Source organism: Bicyclus anynana, chromosome 6 (assembly GCF_947172395.1).
Source record: "Bicyclus anynana chromosome 6, ilBicAnyn1.1, whole genome shotgun sequence".
NCBI lineage: Eukaryota > Metazoa > Arthropoda > Insecta > Lepidoptera > Nymphalidae > Bicyclus > Bicyclus anynana.
This window is the reverse complement of record NC_069088.1, coordinates 13,089,354-13,113,200: the sequence shown is the minus strand read 5'-3', so window position 1 is coordinate 13,113,200 and position 23,847 is coordinate 13,089,354. Positions and strand designations below refer to the sequence as shown.

Sequence of the window (23,847 nt, the reverse complement as noted above, 5' to 3'; positions counted from 1 at the left end):
GCTACGATCAATAGGAGCAGAGCAGTGAAGGGAAATGTTGGTAAAACGGGAGAAATTATTTGCATTTTTACAGCTGATTACTACTGTAAGTCGCGTGTGTCCGATAATTACTAGAATTATATAAGTTTCTCTAAAAATAATCATTTTGATAATAATTATAAGCCTCAATAACTCAACGGTAAGAGCGGTCGGACTAATTACCGAGGCCGAGGGTTGTTGGTTCGATCCCCGCCCCGTTGGTTTATAGTCGTTCCCACTCCTAATACAGTCTTTCCCGACTAGTTGGAGGGGAAACGGAATATTGGCCATATTTTAAAGATATGGCAAATATTCTTTTTTTTAACTATATCTTTTATATAAGTAGGTATATGTAAATAAAAAAAAATAAAAACAAAAAAAAAACAGCATTGATATAAAAATAAATTGCTATTTAATTTTTTTATTTAGGTACGTTCATGCGATTATAGCTGGTAGGTATAAATAGACCCCGGCAACTAAATTGAACAAAAATTACAAAATGTCAGTTGTCTGCGTAAGTACAATTGTAAACAAAAGTGATAGACGCATGCTAAGTCATTTAAAGTACATTTTAAAATCCGCGACATCGTACCGGGTTGCCGGTAGGGTAGTAAGTAGCCACGCGCGAAGCCTCCTAGACCAATTAAGAAGAGCTCAATCAGTCCAGCCGGGGATCGAACCTCGGACCTCCTTTTTGTAAACATCGCACTGCGCCACGGAGGCCGTCAAAAAACTTTGTTTTGTTTCATAGATTTCATTAGTAGGTAGGTATAGCAGCTGTCTACTAGAACCTACCTACCTACCCCTACGAAAGCTGAAAAACCACTGAATCGCAAAATCGCATAAATTCATCCATTCCCTATCGGAATCATGTTCTATGTCATTTAACACTTACCAAATCAACTGTGTACGCAGTCTGTTTTTGTTTTCATCCTGCGAAGTCGATGGGGTGTCTATGGTAGGTAGGTGGGAGTAGGTATAGGTAGGTACCTACCTACTGCATAAACCCGTATGCTACGTACCTATGCGCACCTTTACGCCAGGGGAACATTATCAATCAATTTAAAATAGAAGCTTTTTTTTCACAGAGGAAATACCTATTTGTGAAATGTATAGATACTGTTTATGTTAAAAAAATAAGTAGTTACGTAGATAGCAAGTTAGCACATAAATTAGATTGAAGTGTCTATCTTTCAGTGATTTCAAAATAGCTGTTTTGTCTAGTGATTTAACCTACTTAAATTATGTGCGCTGTAGCATGGTGCGGGTGGCAGGTGCCTTATGACGTTCATAATACTTACCTACTATTATAGTGAATCGCGGCAAACTTTCAAGAGTGAAATGAACTGTCACCTGCACCATGCTACAACGCACGAACTGTAGGTAAATTACACGATACTAAAACACGAACATACCTTAATAGAAATTTTCGTTTGTCAATCTGTCTGACTTTTTATCCGGGCGAATATCTGGAACGGTTGAATCGATTTTGATAGGCCTTTCGCTGGAAGCTAGAACCTAAATGTTGATTTAAAAGGAATTTAAAGCAACATTTATGCTAGCGCGGGATTCGTGAAAAAATCAATAACACGCGAACGAAAATATGACAATTAAAAAGTAACATTTGACTTGGTTTTATTAAGCGTTTCATGCAAAGCATTATGGATTAGGTAGGTTACCTACCTACCTAATCCAATAATGCTTTATAGTAGGAGAGCTGGCAAGAATTTTTGGGTAGGTATTTGAGGCAAGCTGAAAACTTGTCCTGTACCTCTCCTATTATATCCCAATACGAAACTGCAGACCTGGCTGGTGAGTAGCGGGGCTAAATCAACCCCCAAACTTTTAAAAATATTTTTTTTTTTTATCCAAAAATATACTTGAGGCAATTTGCAATTTTTATATGTTGTAGTTTAATATTTATAGAATATAAAAAAAAATAAGCCAGACGATTCAGTCGGGGTTTTAACAATGCCAGGCGCGTTCAAAAATATTTTGCAAAAAAATATAAAAAATGTATTTGAGGCAACTTGAAATTTTAATAGAGTATTATTTATAACTAAAAAATAAGACTCTCAAAAAGACAGATCATTTCGGTGGGACTTTTTACCTGCCAGGTGATCTAACAAATTTTGTATGGGTTATAGAGTATGGCACTGGGAACTCTAAAAGGTACATCAATGTAACAAAATTATACATGGAATTAGGGCCATCTTTATGTGCAAGTTTACCTGGTTTTCATGCATTAACAGGATGCGATTATAATCCATCATTTTTCCAAAAAGGAAAAATAAGGCCATATAAAATATTGATAAAAAATCAAAATTATCAAAAAGCTTTAACAGATCTTGGAGTTGCACATATTACCGGATCATTTGCCAGAAATTTTGCCAATTTTGGAAGCATTTATTTGTGAAATTTATGGATATAAAAATATATCAAATATAAATGCAGCACGGTTTCAAAAATTTTGTGTAACTTACAAAGCTAACACTGAAGATGAACCTTTCAAAAAAACTTTAAAAAATTGTGATCCCTCTACTTTACCTCCGTGCAAAGCTGAATTACAACAACATCTTTTAAGAACGCAATATATAACGAGTATTTGGAGAAATGCATATTTGCGATTCCCCAGCAGTTTGACACCGAATAGAAACGGATGGACACTTCATGAGGATACGCTACATTTCCACTGGTTCGACGGAGATTGTATGCCGCAATCAGTATTCGACGCTATTGTTCATGAAAACAATAAACAAAATAATATTGGAAATGATACTACAGGTGCGTATACATAGTTTTTTTTTTTTAACTGCTGTATTTTAATTACTATGATTTATTTAATCAATCCATATATTTTACTTTTCGCAGATAATGCAGGGGTATCCGAATTAGACACAGATGAATCTGAAGTTGATTCTGATAGCTCTGATGAAGGAGCATCTACAGAAGAAGAATGACAATTTCTTTCTGATATGACAGGGAATTAATTACATTGATATTTGTATACTCATAATAATTCTGCAGCTGTATTATTAGTATATAATTTTTCTATTTCAATAAATCTGATTTTGTAATTTTATATTTTTGTAATCATTACTTTATAAGATCACCTGGCAGGTAAAAAGTCCCACCGAAATGATCTGTCTTTTTGAGAGTCTTATTTTTTAGTTATAAATAATACTCTATTAAAATTTCAAGTTGCCTCAAATACATTTTTTATATTTTTTTGCAAAATATTTTTGAACGCGCCTGGCAATGTTAAAACCCCGACTGAATCGTCTGGCTTATTTTTTTTATATTCTATAAATATTAAACTACAACATATAAAAATTGCAAATTGCCTCAAGTATATTTTTGGATAAAAAAAAAAATATTTTTAAAAATTTGGGGGTTGATTTAGCCCCGCTACTCACCAGCCAGGTCTGCAGTTTCGTATTGGGATATAATAGGAGAGGTACAGGACAAGTTTTCAGCTTGCCTCAAATACCTACCCAAAAATTCTTACCAGCTCTTGGACTATTATGCCCTATGAATAAACGTCTAAATAAATTCAAACGTGATTGTTGTTTCAGTCATTTACAGTTTCATGAAATAGTCCACAATTTTTATATCATCTTTACTTTTAAGTAATTTAATAAGGTATACTTAGAAAGGAACAGCTTACTTAGAGTAACAACATAATTTTGCCTAAATAGGTATCACATTTAAATTCAAACGTGATTGATGTTTCAGTCATTTAGAGTTTCATGAAATAGTCTACAAAAATATGAAGTGAATATTTCTACTATCTCAACACAAACATCATGTAGGTACTCGTAGGTACCTACCTGCCCTTTGTCCACGCAGCGGACACGACTCGTACGTGCCTCGTCATTCGTGCGGGTGAAATAAAAACATGAAAACCCATGGTTCACGTTCGTCAGACCTAGAAAAAATCTTGTACTAACCTGGATATCATTTATATTTCAGACAAACGGAAGCCCGCGTCTTTGTACGAGTGAAATTCTATTTATGTTGAACCATATGTTTTATCGGGATTAAAACTAGCTTATATTATGGTTGATCCATAATATCTGCTCTATCCATAGATTTACCAGTCGGTACAAGTTAATTCTGTGGCTCTAACTCCTCTTCCAGACTTGGTCTTGGTTGGTCCAGCCTGGACAGACAGACGAACAAAAAGTGTAAAAAAGCTTGGTTGTTTTACTATCGTGTAGGTAAATAGCTAAATCACTTGAAAAATCACACACTTTAATTTTATTTATAAAGTATATAGGTTTTGATGATGGCAGGTCTAGTTACTATAAATTCTTTCAACAGCCTCATTGGAAGAATAGTTAGCATAAGTGGTTTTTAACCGATCATCAGCCGATGGACGTCCACTGCTGGACACACGCCTCTTGCATGAACTTTCAAGCACAACAGTCTCGAGCCGCCAGCATCCAGCGGCTCCCTGCAAACCAACCAACACCAACCAAAACCAACGACCAACACTGCGCTTTTCGGTGCGGGGTCTCCATTCCAGCACCTTCGGATCCCAACGTCCATGGGCTCTCCGAACTATGTGGCCTGTCCATTGCCACTTCAGCTTCGCGACTCGCTGAGCTATGTCAGTGACTTTGGTTCGCCTGCGGTTCTCCTCATTTCTGATTCGGTCATGCAGAAAAACTCCAAGCATAGCTTGACTTTGAGCCTTCTAATAAGGCCCATAGTTAGCGACCAAGTCTCGGATCCGTAGGTACTGGCAACACGCACTGTTCGAAGACTTTCGTCTTCAGGCACAAATAAAAAACTTATTAAAATGTTAGACATCTCTTTATTCTATAAGAAACAGTCTTAAGGCCTATTTACACTTGACCTATTATGTGGCATTGCGTCTGTACTATAATAGACCAATAACTTATTATACTACAAGCTGACGCCCCGCGGTTTCACCCATTCTGCGTATTTCCCGTTGAAATATGCGGATAAATGAATAGTATTTATGTTACTTGCTGATAATATTTCCATTTGGAAAAGAATTTTAAGATGTTAAGTGATTAAGCCGTGAAACTGAAACAAACAAAATAGTCACTTCCCATTTAAAATACTAATTATTATTACTATAGACTTGACGTACTATACTAATATTATAATTATAAAGAGGTAAAATTTGTGGTGTTTTAGGCGGTAATCTCTAGATCTACTAAACCAATTTTAAAAATTCTGTTACCAAAAGAAAGCCACGTTATTTGCGAGTGTCATATGCTATATTTTATTCCCGTATTCTCACTGGAACGGGAACTAAGCGGGTGAAACCGCGGGGCACTTGCAGAGTTTACTAATAGGTACAGACGAATCAACACACAACAAAACAAATTGTAAATAGGCACCTATGCCTAGTTCAGACTACTTTAGTATTTTAGTCGAGTACAAACAATTTTTGGATTTACCGGCCAAAACTCGTTCGTACTCGACTAAAATACTAAAGTAGTCCGAACTAGGCCTTACACATTAGAAGTAATTAACAATTAGGCATACAAATTAGAGCGAACATAGGTACTTACAATTAACCACCACGTAGGTAATCACAATACGCAAAAAAATAGTGTTGAATCATGAAAAAATATATTTTGTACAAATACATCTAGTCTCTCTTCTACTATCACAGTCGGAAGCTTAAAGATTGCTTTGATTTTCGCCATGAGAATCAGATATTTCGTGAATAGACAACTTGAAAAAGACAATTGTCATTGACCGCGCCATCACAAAGAAAGATCACACAATCAAATTCAAAATAAAAGGATTTTTGATTTCTTTTTCATGTATTTTTCTCTTCACGACGATTAGCAGCTGCTACTTGAACTTGCTAATCTATACTTATCCATTTCACGACTAATTGGCTTTGGTTGTAATTGAAAAGGTGCAATGCAACTGAAGAAGCGTCAGCAAAACATTAATTTATCATCATTTTTGTCTCTGAATTGCTTAATAACGGTTTGATGGTAAAGAGGTTTCGATGTCATGTTTTCTTTTTACCATTACAACTGGTAACGCATTTATCCAGTCATTACTAAAATCATGAAAAACTCTCATCACAAAATATATAGAATATCTATAATAGAAACAGATTTTGGCAATATTACACAGATCTTGAAACAATGTCTACAAAAATATTTTTCGGTTTTCAAAGGAATGATAAATAATTATAATAAGTGACAAATTTGATACGCATACCCTCGCTTCGCTTGTGGTTAAATCTTAGAATCCTTCGCTTGCTCGGTATTCAGGAACAAAATATTTATTCATGACTATAGTTTGGATTATATGCGAAAGTATGAAGCCTATAGAATATGCAAACTTTAGGTTGACAGTTTTTTTACCCGTCACAATTCATGGTATGGCAGGTATGGACGGGTAAATCGATCAAAAAATCAGACCGAGTCAATCAATCGATCTAACAATCTGGACTTTAATTTTTCAGGCAACCCATTGGCAATAGTATAACTAGGGGTCACCCACGACTTCGTCCAATTTTAGACCTCCTCAGTGTTAAACAATACAAACATACGACTGTGTGCTTAGTTTTAAATAAGTTTGTAAAATGGTGGTAAACAAAAAAAAAACCTTGGCTGAGTTTGTTGTGGGCTCTTCTTGGACCAAGGCGCGTTTGGAACCCTCGTAACTTTAATTTTAAATTTTCACCTATTATTACCACCATTAGATTAAATTAATATTGACATATACCTGACTTTTCAAACGTGCTTGTAAACTAAGCCTAATTGAAATAAATTAATTTTAAAATTTTGATATATTTCATTCAATATAAAAAATCTTTTCATCCAGTAGACATGTCGGTGAAAATTGTCTAACATTTATATCCTCTACTATATGCCACGAATATCACACGAAGTTTCGACAGTAAGGTCATGAATAAATACTTTGTCGTGGGCTCAAGGACTATACACTATTAGTAAGTCAAGAGAATACACAATAAGATCAATACACAAAGAAATCTATTTTACCACAACATAGTAAACAATATAAAATGCTTAATTTAATTTTATTAGGCCTTACAATTTAATTCTATTAGGCCTTACAACATACGACTGTGTCGGTAGTCATTAGATGTGGTAGATTAATTACCACAACACAGGGAATCCTAGTGTGGAAATCACAGATCTGTGTTAAATATACTTTTCACCAAAAAAATCAAATCAGTCCGCAAGTTCAGGTTCAGGTTAGACTGTTTCGATTTTTCTGATGAGAAGTATATTTCGTGTGTGAACAAAATACAATAAAAAGTTATAGAATTTCTTATATCGCTAGTAATATAATTATAAGTACAGTGCAAACATGAGAGATTGGTAGACAAAAAGCACAAATCATAGATTATGTTATTTATCAACGCATTTCGTAGATAGGTCACTCAACTTGCAAGTAAATTGTACTTATCATTATATTTATCAAAACTATTTAAAATTTTTGTTGATATGTTAGTGTACATTTGTATCGGAAAGTTACTTTTACATTGCAAGATAACGTAAACACATTTTTCACTAGTGACTAATCTATACAAGCTGATGACATAATCAGCGTTTCTTTGGAAAATTACAGAATCAATGTGAAAAATACGTTTACGATTGTAATATAAAATTTCTTTTTATCTTTACTTTTATCTTCCAACTTTATTTTTTTATAAACTTAAGCTTTCTTAAAGATTATTCACATAATAAACTAATTTATATCATCCAAAAACAATTATTGCTAGTGGATATATTACATTCTCAAAAATATCCTTCAGTTACCGATTATTATCTTTATCAACTTGCACTCTATCCTATGTGTTCACACGCATTTTTATATCATCTTTACTTTTAAGTAATTTAATAAGGTATACTTAGAAAGAAACAGCTTACTTAGCGTAACAACATAATTTTGCCTAAATATCACATTTAAGATCTTATTCAGGGATAGAGAGATACGTAGACAAAATTATTTCGTTATCTCTTGGCATCTTTGGCCTACTGAACGCATACAATATATCAACTTTATATTCCATCAAAACTATATTTAAATAAATGTATTGTTAAAATCTTAAAATGCAGTTAAATGTTTGGTTTATCGTATATGTTAACTTTTTGTTCCAACATTGTCTAAATGCCTATTTTGGACCATTTCATTGTTTTGTTTGTTGCACACAAATAAAACGTGACATCCCTTTGTACCTTTTTGTTACAAAAAGGACAAACAAAATTGCGTATTATTTATAAACAACTTCCAAGAGTGAAGTCTATTCGAAATATTTCTGTTTCTTGTTAATTATATTATTTTTATATAAAAATATAATTATTACTCAAATAAAAGCACAGATTAGATATAGAATCTACGATAGATAAATGTATAGGATCTATTTGTAATAACATGTCAAATAAAGATTTTGTACCGACTTGTAGGTATAAATTAATTGTTATTAGAATAAAACCAACAACCGAGTGTTTTATTAATCACTAACAGTCATAGGAAACAATGGAGGTATAGAAAAACTATTAATTAATATTCTTGCTCTTATTTATCTGAAGTTAATATTTTTAATAAAACTGATATTTTACATAATATCTATGTATATATTAATATATGTATATCAGTTTGTTATGTTTGAGAAACGATGAGAAACGCATTAAATTTTTATTTATTACTTTATAAGTTTGTAATTTTTTGGAGAAAAGTACATAAATTAAGTCTCCATGGTAAGTCTCTCTCCTCACGGCGAGGTCTTGGGTCTTCCTCCTAATATATCACAACAAAACAAATTATTTTTAAACAATTTAGAAAAATAAGTCCGTTATTTTCTTAAACATTCTCAATTAAACAAAAATAAGAATCAGTTTAAAAATGTCTCAAATTTGTTACATTATTTTAACTTAATGTATTGTACGGTTATATAAAACATATGTATTGTTTATAACAAATGTATGAAGTTTTTGTCTGTATCTGGATTTCTTTATAAATAAGAATTTTAAAATAGTTAATCAATTGTCGTCTCACTTTTTGGGTTTAGGTCGATATTATCGTATTCGTTGGTTCATTTAGACAGCTGTTAAGCTAACTCGTTACAACCCTAGCGAATATTATAAACTAAGGCATTCTGAACACATATAGGTTCGGCATATTTGAATATTAAAAAAAACTAATACAAATACCTACATAAAATATTTATTTAACTGAGTTTTGGCGATCCTCAAAAACCGGGTGAAAAACAAAACTTTACGTCTGAAGCATTGACAAATATTGAATATATAGGGTGTTTAATAATTTATTGTTAATATTGCTTATTAAATGCGTATCCGAATATGCCGACCCGAATATGTGTAAAGCAAGCATCTTACATACTAGCATTATATCTACATTAAAACATTTAACGCAAAAAATAATCCTATCTTATAGAAATAGTATTTGTCATATAAAACGTGAGTTTTTTGATAAGTAATCATAATAAAATTTGCATTTAACACTTAGGAATCGTATGTTACCGTGACATAAAAACAAGATTAAATTTAAAAAGCTTTTTCTTGGAAGATTGGGCATTAATGCCTGCTTGTCCACTTCAAATTGCCCAAGACTTGGTCTAGAAAGATGTTTCACCTTAACCTGTGCTGCAGACCTGAAGTGACCTGAACTGTACAGTTTTCTCTAATGATTTCGATTAGATAACTGTACAGTTCAGTTAACACTTTACAGTTAAAACTGAATATCTGTAGAGCGGGTAATGAACTTAAATCGACGCTTAATATAAGTACCATTGAAACCTAGTATACAGGTTGCTCGGGAGTATTTCCCAAAACTTCAAAGTATTAACGAGACCACTTATAGGAACCGAACTGAATATTTTATCTGCCGCTGTGCGCTAGTATTGAATTAAATGCATTCTACTTTTTTTATTTATTATGCAATACTGGCGAACGCTCGCGACTTCGTCAGAATTCAGTTTTTCACAAATCCCGCGGGATCTCTGGGTATTTTTCGGGATCAAAAGCCTATGTGTTAATCCAGAGTAAAATCTATTTCCATTCCAAATTTCAGCCAAATCGCTGCAGTAGCCGGACACACTAACGTTCGCCTTTATAATATTAGTGTGAAAACTCTAAAATGCAGCAAAGCCTCAATAGCTCAACGGTAAGAGCGGTCGAACTTATCATCGAGAGGTGGTGGTTCGCTCCCCGCCCCGATGGTTTATTGTCGTACCCACTCCTAGCACAGTCTTTCCTTTCCACGTAACGTGAAACGAAAAATAACGAAATATAACGTGATGTGATTTCTATTTTTCCGCCAAACTCCCTAAGAGTTATATAATTATGTAGTTGAATATATCTCGTTATCTTTTAGCGCGCACCTTGGGCCTATTGGACAGTATTTCTGCTATATTAAGCTTCGATTTACACACAGGCCATAGACAATACATTAAACTTATAGTACAGCGCTAGGCAAACATCTTGAACAAAAAGTGGCGTAGTGGGGGAAAGTTCGCGCAGGTACACTTTATGACAATGGGCAAGGCGGACTGATTTATCCAATAGGAGGCGCGCGCGTGCTCTGTTTTTTCCCCCGGACCCCTTCGCCCCACCAAAGAGACCGGGAAATCGACTTCTGCGCATTTAAATGGATTGTTCAAGATGTTTGCCGAGAATTATAACTCATACAAGACTTTTAAAAGAACAAGATTAAACCAATCAAATTATGGATAGATGATAATTTTATCAAATCTCCCAATAATCCTATTGGTTTATTCATGAACAAATTTTACTCACTAGTAATGCATTCATTTGTGTCGAGCTATGTTACTTTACTTTACAAAAACCAATTATAATATTGAATTACTACCTGTATTTGACCAGTTGATTAAAGTATCAGACGGTCCATCTTCGATGTCTAATAAGAGGTTATTTTTTGATTCGTCTTTCGAGCTGTGAAGTACAACATCTTCATCATTAGTCTGTAGATTAACATAAGAGAGGGATTTCCTCTTCTGTTCCAAGTCGAAAATCTCCAAATCTTCCTCATCATCCTCATCTGATTCCATGGTTAAGGGTATTCGAGAAAGTTCCAAGTTGTCCCTCCTATCTTCTGATTGGAGGACACCATATCTAAACTGATTTGTATCATTGGTGTTTGAGTTGTTTGTGTCATATTTTTTGCCCTTTCTCCTGAAAATTTATAATATTTTAATTTAGTGTAATGTATTTGAAATGTCTGCATCACTGCCGTATTCCGTACGCTCTATTTGCCTATTATTTTTTAATCTGTGTTCATAATAATTTACTATTTAAACAGTAAATTTTATTTGTATCTCTAATATGTAATCTCATCAGTACAGTACAGTATATTTTTCTAATTATGTCACCCCCCAACTAATAAGAATTCTGATTTGCCTGAGTCAACAAGAATTATTAATTGAAATCTCATCGCATTAATAAATTATATTTACCTGTAGAACACAAAGTATGCGACAGCGAGGAGGGCGAAACCGCCAAATACAATAAGACCTCTTTTCACTACACCAGGACTCTGCAAGGCACTACTCATGTCTGATGAAGTAGATACTGCAGTTGCATTTTGTTTGACTGTTGTTGCTATTGTTTCATTGCTTTTTAATGCATTCGCTGTGCTGTTCGATGTTATGTTTTGGACTGAAAAAAGCAAATTAAGCATATTGATATGTATGCATCACAAATAGCACTACCAAACATGAAAATTTCATCAAATTTCAGCACACACAATCTGTCCTCAGTGTATTGTAGATAGGAATGTGCTTTTTACAAATATCATTGTCATAATTGCCAACTAGACGCCCGCCACTTCATTCACAGAAAATTATGTTTTTCACAAACCCCACAAAAACCATGGATTTTGCCAAAATGAAAAGTAGCCTATGTTCTTCATGGTCATACTTAGTTCAGAGGTTTCACTGTAAAAAGGTAACAGACAATGACACTTTTATACATAGTAAAATTATTATTTAGGTACTGTGCATTGTTGTACTTAGATATATCATAAAAAGAAATAAATAAATAAAATCGTTTATTTCACTTTCTAAATTTACATAAATTAGTGCGAGTTTGGAACCTTCTTTTAGGAGTAGTAAAACTACTTCTGTATTAGAAGGCTCCGCTCTTCCATAGCTAGTACAGAAATATCAGATTCTAAATGAACATTACAAAATTAAAGTTAAAATTAAAATGTGTGAGTGTGTGTGTGTGTGTGTGTATGTGTGTGTATGTGTGCGTGCATGCGTATCATCATCATTAGCAAATGATTTTAAACTTATTTCGTGGTTGTTCATTATGAATGTTATTTAAACGGGTACATACCACGATAAAACGACGAGATTTTTATTGTCGATATTTCGACCCAGTTGCATGGATCGTGGTCACGACGGGACTGAAGTTGCGAGATGAGAAGTGAAGTCAGCTGTTAGGGGCAAAATCGATCTACCCTCTTTCTTGTTCTTTTTCTTTTTTCAACGACCTCGCGTTTTTGGCTGTTTAGGCAAACCACACTCACGACATCGCTTTTGTTATTATGCGTGTCGCGGCGCCCTCTTGGTTTGCACAATTCTACCACCGGGTTCCACTCGCTGGCTAATTTGAAGCCATCTTCCCGATTGAAATTTTTGTATTTCCGAATTTCAATGGCTTCTCGAACTACTCGGGGTATATAGTGGCGGTCCGTGGAAATAATGTGTGGATTATGGATCTCAATCCAATGTTTAGTTCCCGGTTGTAGAATGTGATCAGCTATCGCAGACTTTTGCGGGTCGTTGTTTTTTATCGCTCGTATATGTTCTGTTACACGGGTTGCTATGGGCCTCTTCGTTTGTCCAATATAAGAGCTACCACAGCTGCAGTCGATTTTATACACACCCGGACACTGGTATGGCAAACGATCCTTTGGAGAACGCATCATGTGGGCGATCTTTTTTAAAGGAGTAAACACAGTCTTTATGTTGTATTTTTTCCTTAGGAACGATCCAATTTTATCAGTTACCCCTTTAACAAAAGGTAAGTAGGCCATTCTTCTTTCGACTTCCAAAGGTCGTTCTCTCCGTTGATGTGAACTATTTTTTAATACAAGGGGCTTATGACCATTTCGACGTAACACCTTGCTTATATGTTCCAGCTCAGCCTGGATGTGAACGTCATCACACAGGTCCTGAGCGCGATTGAAGAGGGTGGTAGCGACTGACGCAAGGTGTCGTGGATGGTGATGCGAAGAGCCATGTAAATATCTGTCCGTGTGTGTCTGCTTCCGGTAAACAGTGTGACTAAAACTACCATCTAGTCGGACCTTGACTAGGACATCCAAGAATGGAAGCGACCGATCTTTTTCCATTTCGTATGTGAAGGTCATTTTCCGGTGAATACCATTCAAAAGTGCCAGATATTGTTGCACCTCTTTTTCACCGCCCTGCATGACAGCAAAAACGTCATCCACGTACCTTTTCCAAAACCTAACTTGTATGGGTATAGATGAGGTGGCGAGCTCTTCAAAATACTCCATCCATAAGTTGGCAACTACTGGGGCAACTGGGCTACCCATTGCCACCCCATCAATCTGAAGGTAGTATTCACCTTTATAAAGGAAAAAGCTAGATTCCAAACAATGCCCTGTTAAGGTGACATACTCCTCCGGGATGTTGTTTTCTTGTAACTTTATTTTAAGTACCTCCATAAAGTCATGAATTGGTACGTTGGTAAATAGGGATTCGACATCAAAGCTTATCATGCACTCATGCCCTTCAATGTTAGTGTCTTGTAATAAACGTACAAAATGGCGGGAGTCTTTGACGTAAGATGACGTGTGGCCCACTAGTGGTTGTAGAACACTTGAGACATGCTTCGCCAATTCATAAGTAGGTGAATCTATTTGACTCACTATAGGGCGAAGAGGAACATCACACTTATGAATTTTTGGCAGGCCGTATAGTTTAGGTGGTTGTATATTTCGAGGTCTCAAAAGGTTATTACTTACATCATCTCCGATAACATTACGATAATCCCTGATCAGCTTGGTAGTTTTTCTAGTCACTCGCGCAGTTGGGTTATAATTTACCTTCTTATAAGTTGTGGTGTCCTTTTTTTGGCGGTGAAAAAGAGGTGCAACAATATCTGGCACTTTTGAATGGTATTCACCGGAAAATGACCTTCACATACGAAATGGAAAAAGATCGGTCGCTTCCATTCTTGGATGTCCTAGTCAAGGTCCGACTAGATGGTAGTTTTAGTCACACTGTTTACCGGAAGCAGACACACACGGACAGATATTTACATGGCTCTTCGCATCACCATCCACGACACCTTGCGTCAGTCGCTACCACCCTCTTCAATCGCGCTCAGGACCTGTGTGATGACGTTCACATCCAGGCTGAGCTGGAACATATAAGCAAGGTGTTACGTCGAAATGGTCATAAGCCCCTTGTATTAAAAAATAGTTCACATCAACGGAGAGAACGACCTTTGGAAGTCGAAAGAAGAATGGCCTACTTACCTTTTGTTAAAGGGGTAACTGATAAAATTGGATCGTTCCTAAGGAAAAAATACAACATAAAGACTGTGTTTACTCCTTTACAAAAGATCGCCCACATGATGCGTTCTCCAAAGGATCGTTTGCCATACCAGTGTCCGGGTGTGTATAAAATCGACTGCAGCTGTGGTAGCTCTTATATTGGACAAACGAAGAGGCCCATAGCAACCCGTGTAACAGAACATATACGAGCGATAAAAAACAACGACCCGCAAAAGTCTGCGATAGCTGATCACATTCTACAACCGGGAACTAAACATTGGATTGAGATCCATAATCCACACATTATTTCCACGGACCGCCACTATATACCCCGAGTAGTTCGAGAAGCCATTGAAATTCGGAAATACAAAAATTTCAATCGGGAAGATGGCTTCAAATTAGCCAGCGAGTGGAACCCGGTGGTAGAATTGTGCAAACCAAGAGGGCGCCGCGACACGCATAATAACAAAAGCGATGTCGTGAGTGTGGTTTGCCTAAACAGCCAAAAACGCGAGGTCGTTGAAAAAAGAAAAAGAACAAGAAAGAGGGTAGATCGATTTTGCCCCTAACAGCTGACTTCACTTCTCATCTCGCAACTTCAGTCCCGTCGTGACCACGATCCATGCAACTGGGTCGAAATATCGACAATAAAAATCTCGTCGTTTTATCGTGGTATGTACCCGTTTAAATAACATTCATAATCATCATTAGCAACCTATATTTGGCTCACTGTTACGCATGAGTCTCCTTTCACTGATCCATAGTTATTTTAGCATTAGTGTATGCATAGTTTATCGATGTCTAGGAGATCACAGGTTCAATTCAGGTCAATATAAAATTTCATCATCATCATCATCATTGACAACCCATATTCAACTCACTGTTGAGCATCAGTTTCATTTTAGAATGAGACGGGTTAGGTTAGTCCACCACGCTGGCCCAATGTGCAATGGCAGACTTCACACCTAGACAATTAAGAAAATTCGCAGGTATGCAGGTTTCCTCACAATGTTTTTCCTTCACCGTGAGACACGTGATTTTTGAATTCATAAAAAATAACATAAATGAATACTTGAAGGTGCATGACCTGGGCCAGACTCGAACCTACGCCGTCAGAATAGAAGGCATTAATAGAGTGCATATGCACTACGGAAAATCACCAATTTCCTAACATACCTTATCTATATTTCTATAACTAATCTATTTCTATAACTATAATATAAGGAAATACTAACATAAACTATACAATGAAATATATTGATTAACAATGAAAACTAAAAAAATTAAGCAATTCTGAGATAAGGATAATGTTTAATGTTGTGTAGTAATTTACTAAGATATAACTGTCTCTTGTATAATTTACTAATATATTAGATATATTATAATACATACCAAAAATCAACAGCCTATTTACAAAAAAAAAAAATCAAAGTTTTTGTTTGTAAACTAACAGGTTTTCACTGAATGCATCTGAAACTATGAAAATTGATTTTTAATTTTTTGCCTGTTTGTTTGTTCCTGTTTATCTGTGAAAATACTGGACTGATTTGTAAGGGACTTTAATTGGTAGATAGCTAATGTTGCAAGTAACTTAGGCTACTGTTTAAACCATTATTTGTATAGAAATGGTATATATGCAGGTGAGTCCACAGTTAATAGATAAATAATCATGGCCATACAGAAAACAGCATTTGATAAATAGCACTGCATGGCTAATATATAATCATGTACATATATCAGACCTAGAATGATATTTTTTATCTTTGAAATTACAAGGATTCCTTGACTGTGATTAAAACTAGACCATAGACTTTATACTGAATAGCAGAGTAATTATTATACTGTAATGTACACAAAGTTAAGTGTGAAGCTCATTAGGTTTTCTGTATATGAAAATTCCCTAATGTTTTCTGTATCAGAAATCTGCCGATCTGCATAGGGCTAGAGTGGAGGACTACTAAGCCGAATATGCGGAGCGGAGATGAATATGGGTTCTCAATGATGATAATGAAATTTTTACATTGACCTGAATTGAACCAATGATTTTGACATTGATAAACAATGCATATGCTAAAATAACTATGACTCAATAAAACAACTATGTGCAGTAGGTGTAACCATATGCTATTCTATTATAAGATGAGACATATTAATGCGAATGTTTTATTGATACAAAATATTTTGAATTTTAATTAATTTGAAGACAGAACAGAGCATTAATAATCCAGTGATTAATATTTATAAAAATCTTTATTGATAATATCAAGCTTCAAGGTCAAGCTTCATTTTGTTTTATATATGCACTTATTACTTCCCTACCCTATCTTTCAAGTTGGATCAAACTGCACACAGTGTGAAAATTTAATTAAAATTACTTAAGTAATTTAGGACTCCAATGTTGACAAATTATGTGTCAGATAATTTTAATATTTACTAGCAGACCTGGTCATGCTTCGCTTTGACTTATGTGCACTTCTTTCCTATCCCTACTCTACACTACTCTACCCCTATCCTACATCTACCTCTTGACTCTTAAACCTTTGTATGGGAAATAGAAAAGGGTTGTTTTTATGGTTTTCCTGGCAATTATTCTAGTTTTGTCACCGTTCCTATACCTCCACAAACATTTCAAGACTAAGATAAGATAAATTCATTCAGCCGTTCTTGAATTTTAGCAAGACTAACGAACATCAATTCATTTTTTATAAATATAAAGCTCTTTTTATGCTCAATATTCCTGTTTCCTTTCAATTAGTCGGAAAATACTGTTATGAGTGGGTACAACAATAGTCCAGCAGGTGGGGATCTGTTTATGATGATGTTCTTTAACCAGCAGCAAGATGGTAATGACAAAGACAGAGACTGGCAGCTGAGACTCTCAGATGCACAGGTATGAACAACTCACTCTTCCTAACTCTTGACTAAGTATGTATATTGAGAATTTCTTGGAAGAAAATCAATATTAGACAGTCTGACCCCGGACCTCATGATCTCAAGCCATATGCGTTTGAGATCATGAGGTCTGACCATTTGACCAATGCTGTAGATTCATCATCTCATACATCACCTAAAATTATGTAGATAAACACATAAAAATGAAATCAATGTTAAGACATTGATTGATTCTTGGAATTTACCAGTCAAGTATTATCTAATTCAAAGATATTTAGCATATAACAAAATATAACCAATTGCTTACCACTTTGAGTATCTAATTTATTGTCAACTTTAGTTGTATCAGATTTGGTAATGGTGCTATTTACTTCTGCCTGACCAGAAGGTACACCAGATTGTAGAGGGGGTGAAGTAGCTGCTCCGAGGGGTGACTTGACATCCCCACCTTCACTTGGACCAATGGAGTTGATTATGTTGTCAGGCTTCACGGTTTCTGTTGCATCTTTCTTTATGTTGGTGTCGTTTTTGTTGTCATTTATTAGATGAGGAGCAACTGCTTCGCGTTCTCTTATCTTTAAACTCGATTGGTCGTAATTTTCCGCATATGCACTATACTCGTCATTATAATAATCCGTCTTAACACACGTGAGGGCGAGTAACAAAACACTGACTCGTATAATCATGTTTGTTTCTCTGATGCACCGATATATCTGCTTCTTAATTGGTCAGACCTGATATCATGTTTATTTAAAAGTAATACCGCTATATCCTCTTTTACCGAGCACGTTGTAATAATAATTCGGTATTTTTCCTGGATGTTACAACTCCACACCACAAATTATTTACTTTGTAGGAATTCTGTAAGTTGACAAAGTGACACGTCTTTAGTTTAAAATATGCAAATAGTTAGTAATAACGGTGTTTTATTACTTACATTTTGTTAAAATACATGTAGAAATCCTCAATTGACCGAATGAGTAATATTTTTGAAACTTTACTTTGACAACACAATTTGACAAATTGACTATTATTTCTTGGCTGTCAAGTCAAGCGTCAAAGCAGTCAACTTGACAAACACAAGTGACACTTACCACAGTCCACAGATTACAAGAATTACGTCTTGTTTGGGTGCATTATACCTTTGTTTAATAAATCGTGATTTTGGATTTATATACTTGTTTATTGCTAATCCATACTATCGCACTTTTCTTAAAATGTTTACTGAAAATGGTTTTATGTTACATAAACCAACACTACTCTTACAAAAGGAAATATTATTTTGAAGAAACACTACACGAGATGGCGCTACTTACCTTACCTATGAGTTGCTACTGGGGGCCTTGCTACGAGTACTATTTTTACTCTGAGTAATAAAAATTAAAAACTAAAAAGGAGTATAAGGAGTATTATACATCTAGGTAAAAAGCACAGATCACTATAGAGTAAAAAGTAAAAACATATTAAACTGTAATCTTCGGAAAAACTTTTTTGTTTTGTTTTAACGCTTTTCGCGCATTTGATAAGTTATAGGTACCTGATAATTTATTAACAAGTTTTTCATTTGAATTTATATTAATATTAAATAGAGTTTGTTTGTTTGTTTGTCTAGTCGGGAACTACAAATCCGATTAGAAAAATTCTCTCAGTGTTAGATTATAGATAGCCCATATACCGAAGAAAGCTATTAAGCGATATATTCCCGTTTTCACCCGGGTTCCCGTATTCCTACAAGAATCAGTAGGAATACGGAAATACAGGAAAGAAACAGGAACCACCCGGGTGAAATCGCGTGGCATCAGCTGGTTGATATTATTTAGAATTTAGATTTATCACGTTGACTGTCCATGCAATAAATGTAATGCATTTTAGATTTGGCTGTGACGTCCGTGCATTAAATTGCATGCATTTACCAATGTCTACATAATGATGTTTCTTAGACTTGAGTGTGAGAAACATCGTGGACGTGTGAGTTACAGCTTTGATTTTTTGCTTTCTGAAAATATAACACAAATGTCCCATCGTAATTTTTAATCTATATTTTTTATATTCTCCATCGCTATTTTCTAAAATAACCTACATAACCCATGTAGGTGGGAAGATCTCATCAATAGGAATCGATCAAGCCCAATCACAAGGTATCTTCTGTAAATCGTTCAGGAGTTCCAGTACCTGTCATTTGTCTTCATCGTCAGACCCCTAATGACAGTGACAACTCATTTAGGTGGAAAGTTCTCATCAAAGTTCTAATCAAGCCCAATCACGACTTAGCTACTGGTAACCGTTGAGGAGTTTCAGTACCTGTCCTTCGTCTTCATCATCAGACCCCTAATGACGGTCACATCCCATCTAGGTGGAAAGTTCTTGTCGACACAAATCATTGAAGCCCAAACACAAGGTAACTGTTGTTAACCGTTAAAGAGTTTCCTCGTGTGTGTTTCGGCTTCATCGTCAGATGGACTCCAGACCTTCATTCAGTTGTAGTACTTTAAAGTGGTTATTGGAACTAATATAAAACGCTATAGTTGCCCCTAGGATTTTTGTGCTTGTTTCTTGTCACAAATGTTTTCAATGTTATTTAGGAGTAATTTTGGACAATTTTAACCTCAAAAGTCGTTCTCACTTGGTATCAGTTATCAAGCCACCATTACGTAAATCTTGTCACGAACCCCCTAAAGTCGAATGGCGAACCTCTAGGGGTTCGCGTACCCCACTTTAAGAAACCTTGAGTTAGACGTTTAGTACATCAACTAACTTGTTGACGTCACAAAATGGACGCCACCCTGTTCGTCGCGTCAGTGCCACTATGCGATAATGATTTGTCATAAATATTGCTTAGTGTGGGTATGGACAAAATGTCAGGCAGGTTAGTGTTAATTTATTGTGAAGGATCCTTTAAATACGCTTAGCCAAACTTTAGGTTCTTTACAACTAACCAAAGACACAAGTCCTGGAGACTGCTCGAGATGTTTCCTCTACCAAAATAATACCGTCATCTGATGGTACAATTATTTTTGTCACCGCTACGTTATATTATTATTTCAATTTTTTAAATTTTGTTACTTATAGGTGCAGAGGTTGATCGGCTGTAGGATACTGCTAGACAAGTAAAACTAACAATCACGTAAGTATTAGACAATATTTAATTTATTCAAATAGACATTTATATTAATTATATATTTAAAGTATGTAGAGTTTCCAAATTTTTAATTTTTGGTAAGTATCTATAACACTGACTGAGTATCCACATAATAATGTTTAAACCTAAAGATACAAACATCGGTACACTTTGTTCCAAACATTTAGGTACACGGTAAATATCACTACAAAATTGAACAAGTTAGAAATAGTATAGATTTATCAAAGTCTTACAATTAAAAGTGGTTTAATTACGGCAGTGATTAAACAAGCCAAACATACTTTCTGATGACCGGAATCCGCCGAGCATAGGGAAAAGTTTTGAAATTGTTTGTAAAAGGTATAGTTCTGGAAGCGCGTTGTATAAACCAAACACATCTATACTACTAAACCAGTCGAGCTAAAGAAATTGCCAAATAAGTTACGGTTGATAGTACTTAACTTATTTAGTCGACTTCTTCGTTTTATAAATGAAGCCCACGAAATCCAGAATGTTGAAATCATTACCGTTCGAAATTGCCGGTAAAGTAGTATAAATATAAGTGTTTGTAATGAGTAAGAGATTTTGAAGATATAGACAATGGCAAAGGCAGACAAGATCAGTTTACCTGCATTATTGGCAACACTAACTTATAATGTGTTTGCCTTTGTAAAAACACCCTGTCCAATATTCGGCGTACATTGCGCACTTTAAAAACGTACCCTAATACATAAAGATTTTAGCGATCACCAAACGGTTTATTCAATTTTGATAAATTACGAAATCTCAACAATACAATAATATCATACACAGTTAAAATCTCCGCACTACGTTCACTCGAAACCTCACAATGTGAGCACACACCACTCTCTGATCCAAGAGCAATCAGATACCATTAAACCTTAAAGTTAATTACAAAATTAATAAATATATTATAAATAATTTCATATGACCTATTTATACAAAATCTGTAAAGTAGAAATGATATTGCGCATAACGCGTTAGTTACACGCGCCTACCGTGTAAAATAAGTCAGCCTATAAAAATAGATTGCACGTAAAATTCGTTACGAAAATATTTGTGAGATTTCAACGAAAACTAATCGAAAGTAGATTTTATAAACACCAATCATTACAGAGAAACCATCTTGTAAGAAATGAGAAGCTAAATATTTTTTTCACACTTAATTATTTCAACTAACATTCATTCCAAAAAGTTTTTTAATATTATCTAGATTAATAAATTTTATTCCAAAAATGCGAAAAATACACGCAATGCAGAAGAGTGCGACAGTGAATAAATGTTTAGACTTCTTATGGCCCCTGGCAATAAAATCAAATAGGTAGGTATATACCCAACTCATCCGCATCGAGCAGTTTACTGCTGTCCCTACATTATACGATCTGGTGTTTCTGTAACTTTAAGTACATTAATAAGATATTAATTTTCGACACGTCAACTATATAATATTCGTATTTAATTACCCTACTCGTCTATATCAAATAATTACGTAGCTCTAATAAATCTTTTGATACTTTCATAGCAATATTAATCCTAATTAATTATAAATATCCTACGCATCTCAAGTACGGAAAATTCTTAATAGTTGTGGAAATTTATTTTTTTCTACACTATGTAAAGACGATATTAAATTAAGGCTTCCAAGGTGTTCTATTGCTTCTGTGTTGTTTTCGTGAACCTAACTGACGAGTAAATGAAATTGTAAAATATTGTCAATTTTCAAAAAGTTCTTAAATTCTACAACCATGGCACTCAAATTATGTCTAAAAAAGGAGGGATCTTTTCACAACTGGAGATTAAAATTTTGTTCAAACATTTCACCGTGAGCAATTATTGAATACGTATTGAACTGTTTTATATTAAATTCACCAAGAATTTCGTGACCATTTGCTCAATCAGTCTTTAAAATAACTAAATGTAATGCAAAACTATTGTATTGTGGAATGTGAATAAAAAATAAAAATTCTAAATAAAAATTATCTCGATTGACAATTCGATTGCTAGGTTCATTTTGCGATATTCGCCCTTTGCTGACTTTCCGGGAGAGCAATGAATTATGAACAAGATTCGAATCTATAGTAAAATATAAAACGATTTAATTCCTCCTATCGTTATCTACGTACTATTACTGAAAATCAACTATCGCAAACTTGAAACTGGCAGAAAAATTCTAATTTTAAAATTGCTGTCCCGGAAAAGGACGAAATCAAGTTTGGATCAGGGCGATCAACTTTGGACTAATTAAGATTTTAAATCATCCAGTGGCCGACGTTATTCACTCAAGGCGCGCTTTGTAGCTGGTTTTCCAAATCTCAGCTAGGGTGACAGCCGAGTGGAAACGGTGGAAGATGCAAAGCGGGAGAGTGAAGCGTTGGACGAGTGACCAGGCGACGAATCCGTAGAAATCAAGTTGAACCTGAAAAAAAAACATTTTCAAAATCAGGTAAGGTTACTAAAGTTAAGTTGATTGATTTTAAACCGTTTTTCTTTGGATTATTAGTTTAGATTAACAACGTTAAATAATACTTACCGGATTAGCAAGGACTTTTTGAGCTTCGAACGTGTAAATCAACCACATGGTGACGTTGCAAATGAGCAAAAATGTAACGGCCTGGCGAGCGGGCTTGCTGCGTTCTTGTTCTGGAAGATGGACGCGGCGACGGGACACATCGGCGATAAACAGTAGCTGCAGAACTACCTGAAATTTGTGATAATACATTATATTTAATTACTGAATTACTTATGAATACTTTATCGTAGATTTGGAAGCTCTTGTTAACAAGTATTTGAAGATATTCTCTTCTTCTTTGTCACCACACTATTGACAGAGTGGTCGTGAACGTCACATCAGACAGAAGCTAATATGTCGCAATTTCTTCCCTGCTGTAGGTCTTACGTCACAATCATGGAATAAAGGATTGTAATTTAGTACGTCTAGTGTATCAGTGACAACAATAAATATGGATTCATATATTTAATATAACAAATACGAACCTGAAGAACACTCAAGCATCCAGTAATCATGACTAAGAGATTGGGCTCGTGAGTGAAAGCGCCCATTCCACCGGCGATGACACTGAACACGGCATACACGAAGAGTCCAAAAGCAGAGACACGTAGCAGTATATCATTCAAATCCGATTGTTCTTCTGAGCGGAACTTCAATGATTGCACCCTGCGAATAGGTTCGGTACAGGAGGAAGGGTTTGAACTCCATTTCATTTTTCTACCACTACATAGAGGAACAAACCAAA

At 35.0% G+C, this 23,847-nt stretch overlaps 2 protein-coding genes and 1 long non-coding RNA gene across 13 annotated transcripts in view; 1 reads left to right on the top strand and 2 right to left on the bottom strand.

The window, feature by feature from the left end:
- The first annotated feature begins 2,404 nt into the window (after nucleotides 1–2,404).
- LOC128198151 (uncharacterized) lies at nucleotides 2,405–3,100 on the top strand. The gene is made up of 2 exons (XR_008250889.1): nucleotides 2,405–2,802; nucleotides 2,890–3,100. It is a non-coding gene; the product is annotated as an uncharacterized LOC128198151 (long non-coding RNA).
- A 2,069-nt stretch (nucleotides 3,101–5,169) lies between these two features.
- On the bottom strand, nucleotides 5,170–18,524 carry LOC112054140 (uncharacterized). Its single transcript, XM_024093813.2, has 4 exons — nucleotides 18,392–18,524; nucleotides 17,762–18,315; nucleotides 11,486–11,687; nucleotides 5,170–11,204 (listed from the first exon to the last, which is right to left on the bottom strand). The coding sequence occupies exons 2-4, from the start codon at nucleotides 18,138–18,140 to the stop codon at nucleotides 10,862–10,864; spliced, it is 924 nt and encodes a 307-aa protein (XP_023949581.2). The 5' UTR covers nucleotides 18,141–18,315; nucleotides 18,392–18,524; the 3' UTR covers nucleotides 5,170–10,861.
- A 2,050-nt stretch (nucleotides 18,525–20,574) lies between these two features.
- The window catches only part of LOC112054138 (proton channel OtopLc), a 79,129-nt gene continuing 75,856 nt past the window's right edge, over nucleotides 20,575–23,847 (bottom strand). For 9 of the 11 annotated variants that reach the window (XM_024093804.2, XM_052881915.1, XM_052881916.1 and 6 more), the window contains 3 exons: nucleotides 23,588–23,825; nucleotides 23,124–23,291; nucleotides 20,575–23,009 (listed from right to left, as the gene is read on the bottom strand). In XM_024093804.2, coding sequence (XP_023949572.2) covers nucleotides 22,869–23,009; nucleotides 23,124–23,291; nucleotides 23,588–23,825 — 547 coding nt within the window. In that variant the 3' untranslated portion in view covers nucleotides 20,575–22,868. The remainder of the gene's footprint in view (nucleotides 23,010–23,123; nucleotides 23,292–23,587; nucleotides 23,826–23,847) is intronic. The other 2 variants (XM_024093807.2, XM_024093810.2) reach the window with 1 other exon arrangement.